At 33.7% G+C, this 14,321-nt stretch overlaps 2 protein-coding genes across 6 annotated transcripts in view; one reads left to right on the top strand and one right to left on the bottom strand.

The window, feature by feature from the left end:
* LOC145277562 (protein IMPACT-like) overlaps nucleotides 1-10,189 on the top strand; it is a 70,275-nt gene extending 60,086 nt beyond the window's left edge. For 3 of the 4 annotated variants that reach the window (XM_080129041.1, XM_080129038.1, XM_080129044.1), the window contains one exon: nucleotides 8,303-10,189. In XM_080129041.1, coding sequence (XP_079985167.1) covers nucleotides 8,303-8,401 — 99 coding nt within the window. In that variant the 3' untranslated portion in view covers nucleotides 8,402-10,189. The remainder of the gene's footprint in view (nucleotides 1-8,302) is intronic. The other variant, XM_080129042.1, reaches the window with a different exon arrangement.
* The window catches only part of LOC145277563 (NAD-dependent protein deacylase-like), a 60,302-nt gene that overhangs the window by 3,363 nt on the left and 42,618 nt on the right, over nucleotides 1-14,321 (bottom strand). For both annotated transcript variants that reach the window (XM_080129046.1, XM_080129047.1), the window contains exons 6-8: nucleotides 13,077-13,130; nucleotides 9,894-10,017; nucleotides 1,752-1,867 (exon numbers count right to left, since the gene is read on the bottom strand). In XM_080129046.1, the coding sequence (XP_079985172.1) occupies nucleotides 1,752-1,867; nucleotides 9,894-10,017; nucleotides 13,077-13,130 (294 nt within the window). The remainder of the gene's footprint in view (nucleotides 1-1,751; nucleotides 1,868-9,893; nucleotides 10,018-13,076; nucleotides 13,131-14,321) is intronic.

Below are 14,321 nucleotides of genomic sequence, written 5' to 3'. Positions count from 1 at the left end.
CATCAATGCTCTAATGCCCATCTGGCATCAATTGAAATGAATGGATCTCGTCTTGGGGAGGCTTCATGTTTTGACAAGCTTCTTGATCTGAAATGGAACACATATATCAAATCCGTTCTCAAGGTCGCTGGAAAAATGGTAGGATCCTTCTACTGTTCCAGTAGACATCTCACTCCTGATAAAATTCCCTACCTATATAAAAGCCAGGTGCGGCTAATGATGGAGTACTGTTGCCACATCTGGGTAGTAGCTGCTAGAAGCAGCTTATCCTGCCTTGACAGAGTTCAAAATAGACTTCGTAGCCTAGTGAGGGATGCTCTATTCTCTTCCCTGCAACCTCTTTCTCACAGAAGAGACGTTGCGAGCCTGTCTCTGCTTTATCGTTATTTCCATGGCAAGTGCTCGTCTGAGCTTCAGTCTATGGTCTCTCCTCGTCAAACTTTCACAAAAAACACTCGTCTAGCCAAAACCACTACCAATAATTTCCCCCACCCTTTCTGTATGCCTAAACCTAAATGTAGATTCCATGAACAAAAACTACATACCTGTGGAACTCACTTCCATTTACCTGCTTTCCAGCTGACTACAATCTGATTGTCTTCAAGTCCAATGTAAACAAGTTCTTGAACCGTCCCCCTAAGTAATCCAATTTACAAAATTTCCACTACTTATGTTTACTATGCTATAATCACATTGACTAATGTATACTCATTAACACTTATCCTCGAGTGGCCTCTGGACCTTGATAATTGGTGATTCCTGTGTGAAAAAAAAAATATTGGAGGCTAAATCTAGAGACTATGGTGGGAGGGGGTACAAAAGCAATTCATGCAGTTTTCCGTTTGGTTTGATTTACTGCATATCAATCATCTACGAGTTATTTATTAGTTAAGATAATTATTTTATGTTCATAGAAAACATTTGGGAGATTATACCTTATGCTTAGACAATATTGAAAGGTTAAATGTCAAAGTAATTTTTTGTATGAAACAAATATATAACCTAGCATGTATATTATCATCTCATCAGACTCTTTTTGCACGTAAAGTCGTCTAGTCAAACTCTTCCAACTCGTAAAGTTGTCTAGTCAGACTTTTTTAACATGTAAAGTCATCTAGTCAGACCCTTTGAGCATATAAAGTTGTCTAGTCAGACTCTTCAAGCACAAAGTCGTCTAGTCACTTCTAGCATGTAAAGTTGTCTAGTCAGACTTTTCTAGCACGAAAAGTCATCTAGCCAGACTCTTCTAGCATGTAAAGTTGTCTCATCACTTTTCTAGCACGTAAAATTGTCTTGTTAGACTCTTCTAGCATGTAAAGTTGTCTAGTCAGACTCTTCTAGCACATAAAGTTGTCTAGTCAGACTCTTTGAGCACATAGTCATCTAGTCACTTCTAGCACGTAAAGTTGTCTAGTCAGACTCCTTGAGCATGAAAAATCATCTAGTCACCCTTCTAGCATGTAAAGTCATCCTGATCCTGTTCTTATACCAAATTAACAATTAAAAATAATTGGAAAAACAGATGTCCCCTTTTTGAGTTTTTACCTTTCTGCATAGAGTTGCAGTCAGCCAATTTGTGTCCCCATTTATAGGCCGATTGCAGGTACAAAGAGGCAAGATAATATTGATATGAACTAATCGTATAATTAAGATGCATGTTTATAACATCAGCATATCTCTCTATATGACTGTGTATTTTCTCTGCTATCTAGGGAATAAAAAAAGATAAAAATGAAAATATTTCTGCTTACCCAAGTGAATAAGTAGCAGGTGTTTCTTCAGTATTGAATTCGGCCACAGGTACACCACGCCTTGCAACCATGGGAGCATACATAGCAGCTGGATAGACAATGGACGATGTTCCAACCTATAAATAAACCACATGCACAGTCTTACGGTAGATGCATATGTTATATGTTTATCAACATGTGTTTTTGCACACGTTAGATTATCATCCATGTGAAATCAAACATATACTCTCTTATTCATGAGCGATCAAGAAACCAAATAAATCAAATGTAGTCTTTTCATTTCTCTGTCTCGTCACTTCTTTTCATCGTCGTTTCATGTATGGCGATGATTGTCTTTTTAACTTGGGCAAAATAAAAACATGAAACACACGATGGTAGATAGGTGCTACAAACAGTTGTTATCTCCATTTTCCAAAATTACTTCAACCTCTTCCAGCCAGAAATGGCGTTTTGAATTATAATTTAATTCAATTTATTTTTTAAAAAAATGATATTTGTCTGTTTCGTTAAATTAAAATTAAAAAAAAATCATAGAAATGTTTAATATTTAGACATGTCTATGCTTCCATACTTTTAAAAGTAAAATTCAAGATGGTGCTGGTTGAGTACATTATGGACTTGTTATCAAAAATGAAATTATTTGAAATTTTGAAATTCAGGTATAAATATTCTAATATTTTTGCGTATTCTTATAGCAAATCATCCTAAATCTTATTTATACATAAAAAAATTAGTCTAATTGATTCTAAAAGTTTTTTTAAAATATTAAAATGTTGACGTTTTTAAACAAAAAATTAGTACTAGATTCTTTTTTGAAAAAAAAAAAGGAGCCTTTGCTGAGTTTTCTAGGTTTTATTGGAGAGAAAATTAACTTATGAAGAGAGAGAGAGAGAGAGAGAGAAAGAGATTAGTAAGTGATAATTATTTTCTTCTTAGTCTATCTTAACTTAGTTTTCTAACTTGAGGAATGAGAGATGCAGATGGACAGACATTGAAGTAACATTCGCTTTAAATTATTCACATTATTGAGCCATGTCTCATCACGATGGTTTCCAGAGTGAGACTCGTTTTTAAAATCCTTTTGTCTCTCTTGCTCAGAGGCATGACATTATCACCTCTTGATATCGTCTGACTATATATTATCTTAAGTACATTTGACTTGTTCACCCTGCTCTGTCACTCGCCTTCCGTTGAGAATCATCTGTTTTACAAATCTGGGTTATCCTGACATGTACTTATGTGATCGTCATCAAAAATTCACACTAGCTAACATAATCAGTACTTATTGGTGTAGGGCCCCAATATATAACACATATTTATGAGTTACATTTTATTATTTAACGATAAAACTTTATTGTTAAACAACTTTTCATTATTACTTAGTTATGTTAAGATGTTTTTGACTCATGAGGGGGGAGGGTATGACTCCAATGATTTCGACGATCGTTTTTATAACCATGGTTATTACAACTAACCAATCAGAAGCTTCAAAAGTTACTATAAAAAATGTTGAATTTTGGATTCAATCAGTTTGCCGTTGCCTCTGTCACGAAACTGCATTTGATTCTTCACTGCCATTTTGTTACTAGGATCGGGATTACATTGATTCTTCGCCGATTTGATTTACTGCCGCCATCTTTGTTCAACATAATGTCTCAATACGTAACAAGTTACATTTTATTATTTAACAATAAAACTTTATCGTCAAACAACTTTTCATTATTACTCTTGTTTATGTGTACGAGTCGATCAAAATCCGTGCGCAACTAGAAATGTTGATTTACTTTATGATAAAATCATTTTAATCTTTCAACTAAACAGAACATAATTGCAATGTGGAAAATCTATATTTTGGTTAAGGGATATGCTGTGTTACTATCAACGTTCCCTCCTCCCTCAAGTGTTAGAAAGAAAAAGAAAGAAAAGAAGTTTATCTGCAGAACAAAGGTGTAGAAAGTTGTTCAAGGAACACAAAAGGAAGCTATAATAGGATTGCTAATCACGCTATGGCAGTAATGGGAACAAAAGAATTGGTCAATATATTTTAGAGTTAGTTTTAGGAGTGGCAATGAGTTTTGTGATTGTTTATGGACAGTCTTGGGTTTGTGACAGTTGAAGACTGTTTTGAATTGAAAAGAGTTTTAAGTTTGACACAGTTGGACACAAGTCGTAGTTCAGAGCATATTGCAATGAGCCAACATCAACTGAGGAACAGCTTCGACAAAAGCTATATTTGTTAGAAGGTTATTTCCCTCCCAGTGGTGTCACACATGCACACAGGACCCAACCGACATTTGCAGAATGTGTCAGTATTTGTGTTTTATTTTTATACCTATAAACCACTGTGCACTCCACTCACCCCCTCTCGGCAGACGCCAATGTCAGAGACGATGACACAACCAAAATAGAAGACGGAAAAGAAGGCCACGGAAAAAGTGTTGAGATCGGCATTTGCTGATGTGTAGAGAAGTGAAATATTGCTGTTGCATTTAACATTTTTCCTGAACTGACTGCAGAGTTTTTCTGGATGTTTGAGCAACGTCCTTCCCTATCTATTTTATCATACAAGCAAATACATGAAATAAGAAAAAAAAACAAAAGCGATAGGTTTGAAATATAATTTATTTAGTGTAGTGACGGACAAAATGGAAGTGGATTTTGCTTTTAATATAAAATTCAGGGTTTTATTTTTATGAAAAAAAAATCTAAATTTGTTCAGAGATATTAGATTTTAGTTAGTTTAAAAAAAACAACAACATTAACTTGATTTTTCTCAGCATTTTGGCTGCATCTAATTCAATGCAAACCCAGAAGATCCAAATTTGTTCAGAGATATTAGATTTTAATTAGTTTAAAAAAAAAAACAACATTAACTTGATTTTTCTCAGCATTTTGGCTGCATCTAATTCAATGCAAACCCAGAAAATCCAAATTTGTTCAGAGATATTAGATTTTAATTAGTTTAAAAAAACAACAACATTAACTTGATTTTTCTCAGCATTTTGGCTGCATCTAATTCAATGCAAACCCAGAAAATCTAAATTTGTTCAGAGATATTAGATTTTAATTAGTTTTTTAAAAAAAAAACAACATTAACTTGATTTTTCTCAGCATTTTGGCTGCATCTAATTCAATGCAAACCCAGAAAATCCAAATTTGTTCAGAGATATTAGATTTTAATTAGTTTAAAAAAACAACATTAACTTGATTTTTCTCAGCATTTTGGCTGCATCTAATTCAATGCAAACCCAGAAAATCCAAATTTGTTCAGAGATATTAGATTTTAATTAGTTTAAAAAAACAACAACATTAACTTGATTTTTCTCAGCATTTTGGCTGCATCTAATTCAATGCAAACCCAGAAAATCCAAATTTGTTCAGAGATATTAGATTTTAATTAGTTTAAAAAAAAACAACAACATTAACTTGATTTTTCTCAGCATTTTGGCTGCATCTAATTCAATGCAAACCCAGAAAATCTAAATTTGTTCAGAGATATTAGATTTTAATTAGTTTAAAAAAACAACAACATTAACTTGATTTTTCTCAGCATTTTGGCTGCATCTAATTCAATGCAAACCCAGAAAATCCAAATTTGTTCAGAGATATTAGATTTTAATTAGTTTAAAAAAAAAAACAACATTAACTTGATTTTTCTCAGCATTTTGGCTGCATCTAATTCAATGCAAACCCAGAAAATCCAAATTTGTTCAGAGATATTAGATTTTAGTTAGTTTAAAAAAAAAACAACATTAACTTGATTTTTCTCAGCATTTTGGCTGCATCTAATTCAATGCAAACCCAGAAAATCCAAATTTGTTCAGAGATATTAGATTTTAATTAGTTTAAAAAAAACAACAACATTAACTTGATTTTTCTCAGCATTTTGGCTGCATCTAATTCAATGCAAACCCAGAAAATCCAAATTTGTTCAGAGATATTAGATTTTAATTAGTTTAAAAAAACAACAACATTAACTTGATTTTTCTCAGCATTTTGGCTGCATCTAATTCAATGCAAACCCAGAAAATCCAAATTTGTTCAGAGATATTAGATTTTAATTAGTTTTAAAAAAAAACAACATTAACTTGATTTTTCTCAGCATTTTGGCTGCATCTAATTCAATGCAAACCCAGAAAATCCAAATTTGTTCAGAGATATTAGATTTTAATTAGTTTAAAAAAAACAACAACATTAACTTGATTTTTCTCAGCATTTTGGCTGCATCTAATTCAATGCAAACCCAGAAAATCCAAATTTGTTCAGAGATATTAGATTTTAATTAGTTTAAAAAAAACAACAACATTAACTTGATTTTTCTCAGCATTTTGGCTGCATCTAATTCAATGCAAACCCAGAAAATCCAAATTTGTTCAGAGATATTAGATTTTAATTAGTTTAAAAAAAAAACAACATTAACTTGATTTTTCTCAGCATTTTGGCTACATCTAATTCAATGCAAACCCAGAAAATCCAAATTTGTTCAGAGATATTAGATTTTAATTAGTTTTTAAAAAAAAAACAACATTAACTTGATTTTTCTCAGCATTTTGGCTGCATCTAATTCAATGCAAACCCAGAAAATCCAAATTTGTTCAGAGATATTAGATTTTAATTAGTTTAAAAAAAAAAACAACATTAACTTGATTTTTCTCAGCATTTTGGCTGCATCTAATTCAATGCAAACCCAGAAAATCCAAATTTGTTCAGAGATATTAGATTTTAATTAGTTTAAAAAAAAAAACAACATTAACTTGATTTTTCTCAGCATTTTGGCTGCATCTAATTCAATGCAAACCCAGAAAATCCAAATTTGTTCAGAGATATTAGATTTTAATTAGTTTAAAAAAAACAACAACATTAACTTGATTTTTCTCAGCATTTTGGCTGCATCTAATTCAATGCAAACCCAGAAAATCCAAATTTGTTCAGAGATATTAGATTTTAATTAGTTAAAAAAAAAAAACAACATTAACTTGATTTTTCTCAGCATTTTGGCTCCATCTAATTCAATGCAAACCCAGAAAATCCAAATTTGTTCAGAGATATTAGATTTTAATTAGTTTAAAAAAAACAACAACATTAACTTGATTTTTCTCAGCATTTTGGCTGCATCTAATTCAATGCAAACCCAGAAAATCTAAATTTGTTCAGAGATATTAGATTTTAATTAGTTTAAAAAAACAACAACATTAACTTGATTTTTCTCAGCATTTTGGCTGCATCTAATTCAATGCAAACCCAGAAAATCTAAATTTGTTCAGAGATATTAGATTTTAATTAGTTTAAAAAAAAAACAACATTAACTTGATTTTTCTCAGCATTTTGGCTGCATCTAATTCAATGCAAACCCAGAAAATCTAAATTTGTTCAGAGATATTAGATTTTAATTAGTTTAAAAAAAAAACAACATTAACTTGATTTTTCTCAGCATTTTGGCTGCATCTAATTCAATGCAAACCCAGAAAGTCTGAAATAAATGTGTGACCTAATGATCATCTTCATGATCATGCTATAATAAAACAACCCAAGTCAATACTTTAAGCTCTGTGTGTGTGTGTATGCGTGTGAGATATAGTGACATAGTGTAGAAAAAAAAACCCAAACATCACTCACTAGCTGTCTGGTTGCGTCAGTTCCCAGAAATTTTTTTCTAGCTCTGATCTACTCTCATTCACCTTCTATTTCAATCTCTCTCAGGGGACTTCCAAGTCACCAACCATCCAAAACTGGGCATTATCCTCACCTGTCACAAACTCAAGACTGTCCATAAACTGTTGCAAAACTCATTGCCACTCCTAAAACTTAATAAACACTTTAAATATATTAACCTCTACTGTCTAGTCCTTTGTCATTTTTACTGCCACACCTTGATTAATAATCCTATTTCAGCTTTCTTTTGTGTGCCTTGATGAACAACTTCGCTATTGTCTTTTGACCCACCCCACTTTCTATATCTTTGTTCTGCTGATAAAATTATCTCCTTTTTATTCTTTTTATTTCCTAACACTTGGAGAGGAGGGATGTCGGGTTAGCGTCATATTTGTGCGTGTGTGTAAATCAAGAATATGTGTCTCATATATTGTGAGCTGTGTGCATAAATTAGGTGCACATGTTTCAGGCAAACCAAGGAAGACAAAAAGAGTGAATCTTTGTGTTTCAACTTTTATCATCCCTAATCTTAGCATCTAGCATGGCAAAAGAGGCGCTAATTAGGTCATAATGCTCTTAGTGGTTTTTTTTTTCAATTTTTTTCTTATTTTGTTTTTAATGGGGATGGAGCACTCTGCCAAAACCCATTCTTCCGCTATCTCATACATTCCAACCAAGAGATATTTTAAAGATTCTAACTGTCCCTTTAAGTGCAATTGCTTGTATCTCTCTTGCACTTAGTTCATCAGGTATATTTGCGAGTTAGTTTTTGAAATTCTTTTTTCATGAGTTCGGTTGCTCCTATGGTTACTGGAATAATGGAGATCTTTCAATTTGTTTTCATGTCGTACATAAGATCTTGCTATTTCATTATTTTCTCTCTCTCAATTCTGTTTAAGCCAGCAGCATTAAGGACACCAACTTCTTTTTCCCTCTCGTCAAACCTAAATGGACACAAGGATGAAACAGAAAAGGAAGCTGACCACTGCTCTTGGTGACTGCAATCATCTCTTATATTATGTGTATTCTTTGAATGTGTATTCTTTGAGTGTTATTTTCACAATGTTTTGGTCGATGTAACCCACAATCTCCTTAAGGTGTATCTTGTCAAACTCGGGGGAATCGTTCTATCGAACTCAGGAATCTGCACGTAATTTAGAACGGAACCCTTTATTTAATTCATGGGGTAGCATGTTCTCATTCTGTCAGCCATGACTGGGTAGAAGCCCTAAGTAATTTGCAATTGTATTGTTGAGTGTCGTTTGCAAGGACCTGAGGTGTACTGAATAAAATACTTCTTTTTTTTCTTTTTTTTTTTACATAGGGGTCACCACTTATCAAGGCCCAAAGGCCACTCAAGGATAAGGGTTATTGCGTGTACAGTAATCAATGAGATAGTATTGTAGTAATCATTAATATTGGGGGTTTTGATAGAGTGTCTTATTTAAGGGGGCGGTTTGTCAGGAGTTTGTTTATGTTGGACTTGAAGACAACCAAGTTGTAGTCAGGTGGGAAACAGGCAAGCGGCAGAGAGTTCCACTGGCGTGCAGTTCTAAAAAAGAAGCTTTGCTCATGGAATCGTTTGGATTTAGGCACAGATAAAGAGTGGGGAAAATTATTGACAGTAGTTTCAGCCAGACCGGTGTTTCTCGTGAAAGATTGCCGAGGGGGGACGAGGGATTGGGCTCAGACGAGCACCTGCCATGGAAATAACGATAAAACAAAGACAGGCTTGCAACGTCTCTTCTGTGGGAGAGAGGTTGCAGGGAAGAGAAAAGGGCATCCCCCACTAAACTACAAAGTCTATTTTATACTCTGTCAAGGCAGGATAGGCTGTTTTTAGCAGCTCCTGCCCAGATGTGGCAGCAGTACTCCATCCTTGGACATACTTGGCTTTTATACAGATAGAGAATTGCATCAGTAGTGAGATATCTTCTGGAGCGGTAGAAGGATCCCACCATCTTTCCAGCGACCTTGGCAACAGACTTGATGTACGTGTTCCATTTCAGATCAGGAGTAAAGGTCAAACCCAGAAGCTTGTCAAAACATGGAGCCTCCCCAAGACGGGAGCCAATTCAGCTAAGTTACGCTCTTCTGGGAGTTGAAGGTTCACTCTTCAGTGTGGGCGACACACAACTGCAAATTACTTAGGACAGTTTGACAGAATAAGAACATGCTACCTCCATGGATTAAATTAAGGGTGATGTTTGAAATTCTATGCAGATTCCAGAGTTTGATAAAAAAATTTCCCTGAGTTCGACAAGATACACTTGAAGAAGGTCAGAGGTTACGTCAACCAAAATGTTGTGAAAATAACACTGAAGATGAGAACAATAGTTTGAAGAATCCAAATATGAATAATCAATCCTCATCTCGAAAATTCTGAAACATGTAATCATCTCTGTTTATGGAACTGGGCAGTTTAAGAATATCTCTTGTTAATAGCGAACAATACATTTCATCCAAATTAATAAAAAAAAATGAACTCACCACAAGACAAAGGTCACAGTTTTCCAGAAGTTCTTCAGTCTTCATTAAAACAACAGGGTCAAGATTCTCACCAAACCAAACGACATGTGGACGCAGAAGACCTTTACAGGAATCGTTTTTGCATCTGAAACCATTGAAACAGGATGAAGAGTTTTTTGTTTTTTAATTTTTTGGTAATGATATTTTTTGTAATGTTTCTTAATATATAATATTATAAAATGATATTAATCTTTCGCATTCCATCTAAAATGCATTTTCATTGGTAATTCATTGATATAAAATGTTTTAAAACTGAATCTTTTTAGAAATTTTTTTTTAACAATATAAGAGATGAAAAGAAATGGTGCTTGTGTAGATTAAGAATTTTTACCCCCCCCCCAAAAAAAAACCCAACGCATTTCAGGTGAAAAGATTATGTACTCACATGTCATGTCAAAATTAGTATAAATTACAAAAACTTATCCAGTAGAAAAATAATTACAAGTAAAAATAAAAATGATAGAGTTTAAATAGCATGTTTTAATGTTGGACAAGTTCGTCAGATCCAAAGGGAGATAACTGCAATCGATAATTTGGTACTTGTACAGTTTAATCAAGATATTAAAAAATGAAAATATCGAAAAAAGATTATATTGTACGTATCCGTTATGGAACGAAGTTCTCTGAAAAAAAAACTTCACTTAATTTCAAGTATTTTTTTTACAGCGAAAAACAATTTGTTATGATACCGAGCAAAAGGTTCGATTTTTAGGAAGAAAAGCTAGTATTAAAGATGGGGAGGGAGTGTCGGCGCTTTACATGGAGTTCTCTCCCTGTGGTGTGTTAAAAATTTCCATAATGGCTGACTTCAATGCACTCTCATACAAATGTGTTTTTCTGCTATCAAAAAAAAAATTACTCGATCAAATTAAATGAAATTTTTTTTGAGATCTTCAGTCCAAAACGGATACGTACAATATAACCTTTTTTTTCGATATTTTCATTTTTAATGTCTTGATTAAACTGTATAAGTACCGATAATTTTAACAAGTTACTGCAAATTGCAACAAATTTTGACCTATTGCCCTTGATTTTAAATATGTACCACCATTTTCAAACATTGTGGAACATTTTGGACTGACTTTTTTTATTTGAAATACTTCTAGCACATCATCTACTGGATTATTTTCATAATTTTGAGAATTTATACTAATTTTGACATGAGACGTAAGTATGTAATAATGTTTTCATCTGAAATGCATTAGTTTAAAAGATCAACAATTTATATATGCACCGAAAATTGCATTTAGTCTCAGGGTGCCACAAAGGCAATTTTAAGCTGTGTTAAATGTTATTTATGTTGTCAAATGAATGTGAAGAAACTGATTAAGAAAAAGTTACATGGGATCATTTACAAACACAAACATTTCTTTATGGATCTAGAAAAATTCAGAAAATGATCCAAACAAAAATCGAAAGCCATCGGATTCACAGGGGATAAACTAGAAAAGGTAAAGTTACTTGGGTAATTCATAGGATTTGGATTTTTCAGACTACTGTTCTCATCTTGAGTGTTCTTTTCACAAACATTTTAGTCACCTCCAACCTTCTTCAGGTGCATCTTATCGAATTCCAGACTCTTTTTGTCCAACACGGGAATTGCATAGAATTTCAATAGATTTCCGTCAGCCATAGCAGGATAGAAGTCCTAAGTAGTAGTAGTGCAACTTTACCAAATACTTTGTGTTAAGTTTTGAGACATTGTGTTGAACAAAGATGGCGACGTAGTTCAGATCAGTAACCAAGATGGCGATCAAGAATCAAATGCGGTCCGTGGCGTAGTTAACCTCTTAAGTTCTGAGATATTGTGTTGAACAAAGATGGCAGCGTAGTTCAGATCAGTAACCAAGATGGTGGCCAAGAATTAAATGCAGTCCGTGACGTAGTAAACGGCGAACTGATTGAATCCAAAATTCAACAATTTTTATAATAATTTTGGGACGTTTTCATTGGTTGTTTAGCACAGCCGTTGGTTATAAAAATGATTGGCGAATCCATTCGCCTCATACCCCCATCAGAAGTCAAAAACATTTTACACTTTGTTAGCACATCATCACCTCATCAGGAACATGCAGCTAAAAACAAGAAAAGGTTTCAAGCTCACAAAATTTAAACCATAATTTTCTGCAAAGACCCATGACGTAATAGATAAAGTGCTTGGTAAATTCAGTTATAAATGACATTCTTCTGAAGGTTCAATCCTCAGTGCAGGCCATACAGAGAATACAATTATAATTTACTAAGGACTTCTACCCAGTTATGACTTGTGGAATGAGAGCATGCTACCCCAATGGTTACTTTTGAAATTCCATGCAGATTCCCAAGTTTGATAAGATACATCTGAAGAAGGTTGTGAAACATTATGAAAATAACACTCAAGATGAGAATAGTAATCCAAAGAACCCAAATAATATGAATTATCAATCCTCATCTCAAACAGTCAGTAATCCTTTTTTTCCTTTTATATCAATTTTGAAATTTAGTTTTGAAATTGTAGATCTGACTTGTATGCAGCATTGCACTATCAACATAGGCAGTAACATGTAAAGAGAGTAATGACTGCAGTTCATGTGAGGAGAGTACTGACTGCAGTTCATGGAACTTCTTTCAGGCAGTTTTTACTCTTATTTTGATAACCAGTTTACAGCCTCTCAAGCATATCTCCCAGATAACAAAAGGAAGCTAGTTCATCAGGAACTTACATCTAAAAACAAGAAAAAGTTTAAGGTTCCCAAAATACATACTGGAATTTTTCGCAAGGATCCATGATGTAAGAGATAAAGTATTTTGTAAATTCAGTTGTCAGTGACATTCTTTTGGAAGTTGCAGGTTCAATCCTCAGTGTGGGCGATGCTCAAAATACAATTGCACATTACTTAGGACTTCTACCCGGTGGAACGAGAGTATACTACCCCCCCCTCTCCGTTGATTGAATAAAAGGTTCCAGTCAAAATTTTGTGCAGATTCTGGAGTTCGACAAAATATATGTTGAGACAATAACACTCAAGAACCCGAAGAATCCAAATGTTACAAATTTCTTTGTGAATCTAAACACATTCAGAAAATAATCTAAACAATGTTGAAAACCGTCAGATCCAAAGAGGATTCTCATTGCTAAAACTAAACTAGAAAAGGTAACGTTACCTGGGTAAGTCTTTTACAGGAATCGCAGCATCAAGAGAATTTGGTTCCGGGCAACTGAAAGAGAGAGAGAGAAAAAAATTAGATCTATATTTGAGGTTACAACTGTCGCGGGAGGCGACAGTGGATAATGACACAGGTATGCCAAGTTTGAATCCAGTCAATTTCATTAAACCACTTTTAATTAATGGATGGTGGCAACTTCACATGACCCCTCTCTTGTGAGTACCTGATTCTAAAAAGAATTGATAAACCCATACCAGCAACAGAATAAAAACAGTTAAAAAAAAATGTTGCGCTATACTGATTCATATAAAAAAATTACACTTAACCAAATCAGATGAAAGAGAGAGGGAAAAACATTTTAATTCATACTTAGATGAGATGACAACAGTTGATAACAAAAGCTACAATAGCTACAACCACTATATACAAGTTTTTCCATTCTCTAACTGTGCCTAAATCTAAAATGCAGATTCCATGAACAAAGTTTCTTTCTCTGAATCATCTGCTTGCGGAACACTGTTCTGCTGGCCTGCTTCCCAGTTGAATACATGGTAGCCTTCAAATCCAATATAAACAGGTTCTTGTTTGGACAACCCCCTTAAATAATCAAATTCTACCCAATTTACACCAGTAAAGATTACTACACTACCACCTTACATTCATTCCCTTATCCTCGAGTGGCCTTCAGGCCTTGATAAGTGGTTACTCCTAAATAAAAAACAAACAAAAAAAGGCAGTTCATTATAACAGCAGTAACCACCCCACCCATACTTTGGTGCTTGTGTAGCTTAGTTATGCTTTAAACCATTGCATTTCATGCCAGAGTTAGTCATGTCATGTCATTCCAAAAATGATGAAAAAAATGATCCAGTAGAAAAATAGTTACAAATAAGAATAGAATTTATTGAATTATTTTATTGTGTGTTTTAATGTGGAGGAGTTGTACAATCAATTCAATATGACAAATTGACTTATCTCCCTTGATTTCAAATGTCAACGTAATTGTGGACGATTTTTTGTTAAATATACATCTAGCACATCTTCTATTGGATCATCTTTCCTTCTCAAACTCATCTAGATTTGACATACATGTGGTGCCTTCAATAAGTTTCCAGACATTTTTGTACAGGCATTTAAAATTGTCGTAGACTCTTGAAAATTCAGTATGTTATTACTGTACGCCTTTTATGATTTCAAGTTCAAATGAACAGCTACAGCAGGAATTGGAATACACCCTACTAA

Source organism: Euprymna scolopes, chromosome 6 (assembly GCF_053919585.1).
Source record: "Euprymna scolopes isolate OS-2025 chromosome 6, ASM5391958v1, whole genome shotgun sequence".
Lineage (NCBI taxonomy): Eukaryota > Metazoa > Mollusca > Cephalopoda > Sepiida > Sepiolidae > Euprymna > Euprymna scolopes.
Note: the sequence above shows the minus strand (reverse complement) of the source record. Positions and strands in the feature narration are given on the sequence as shown.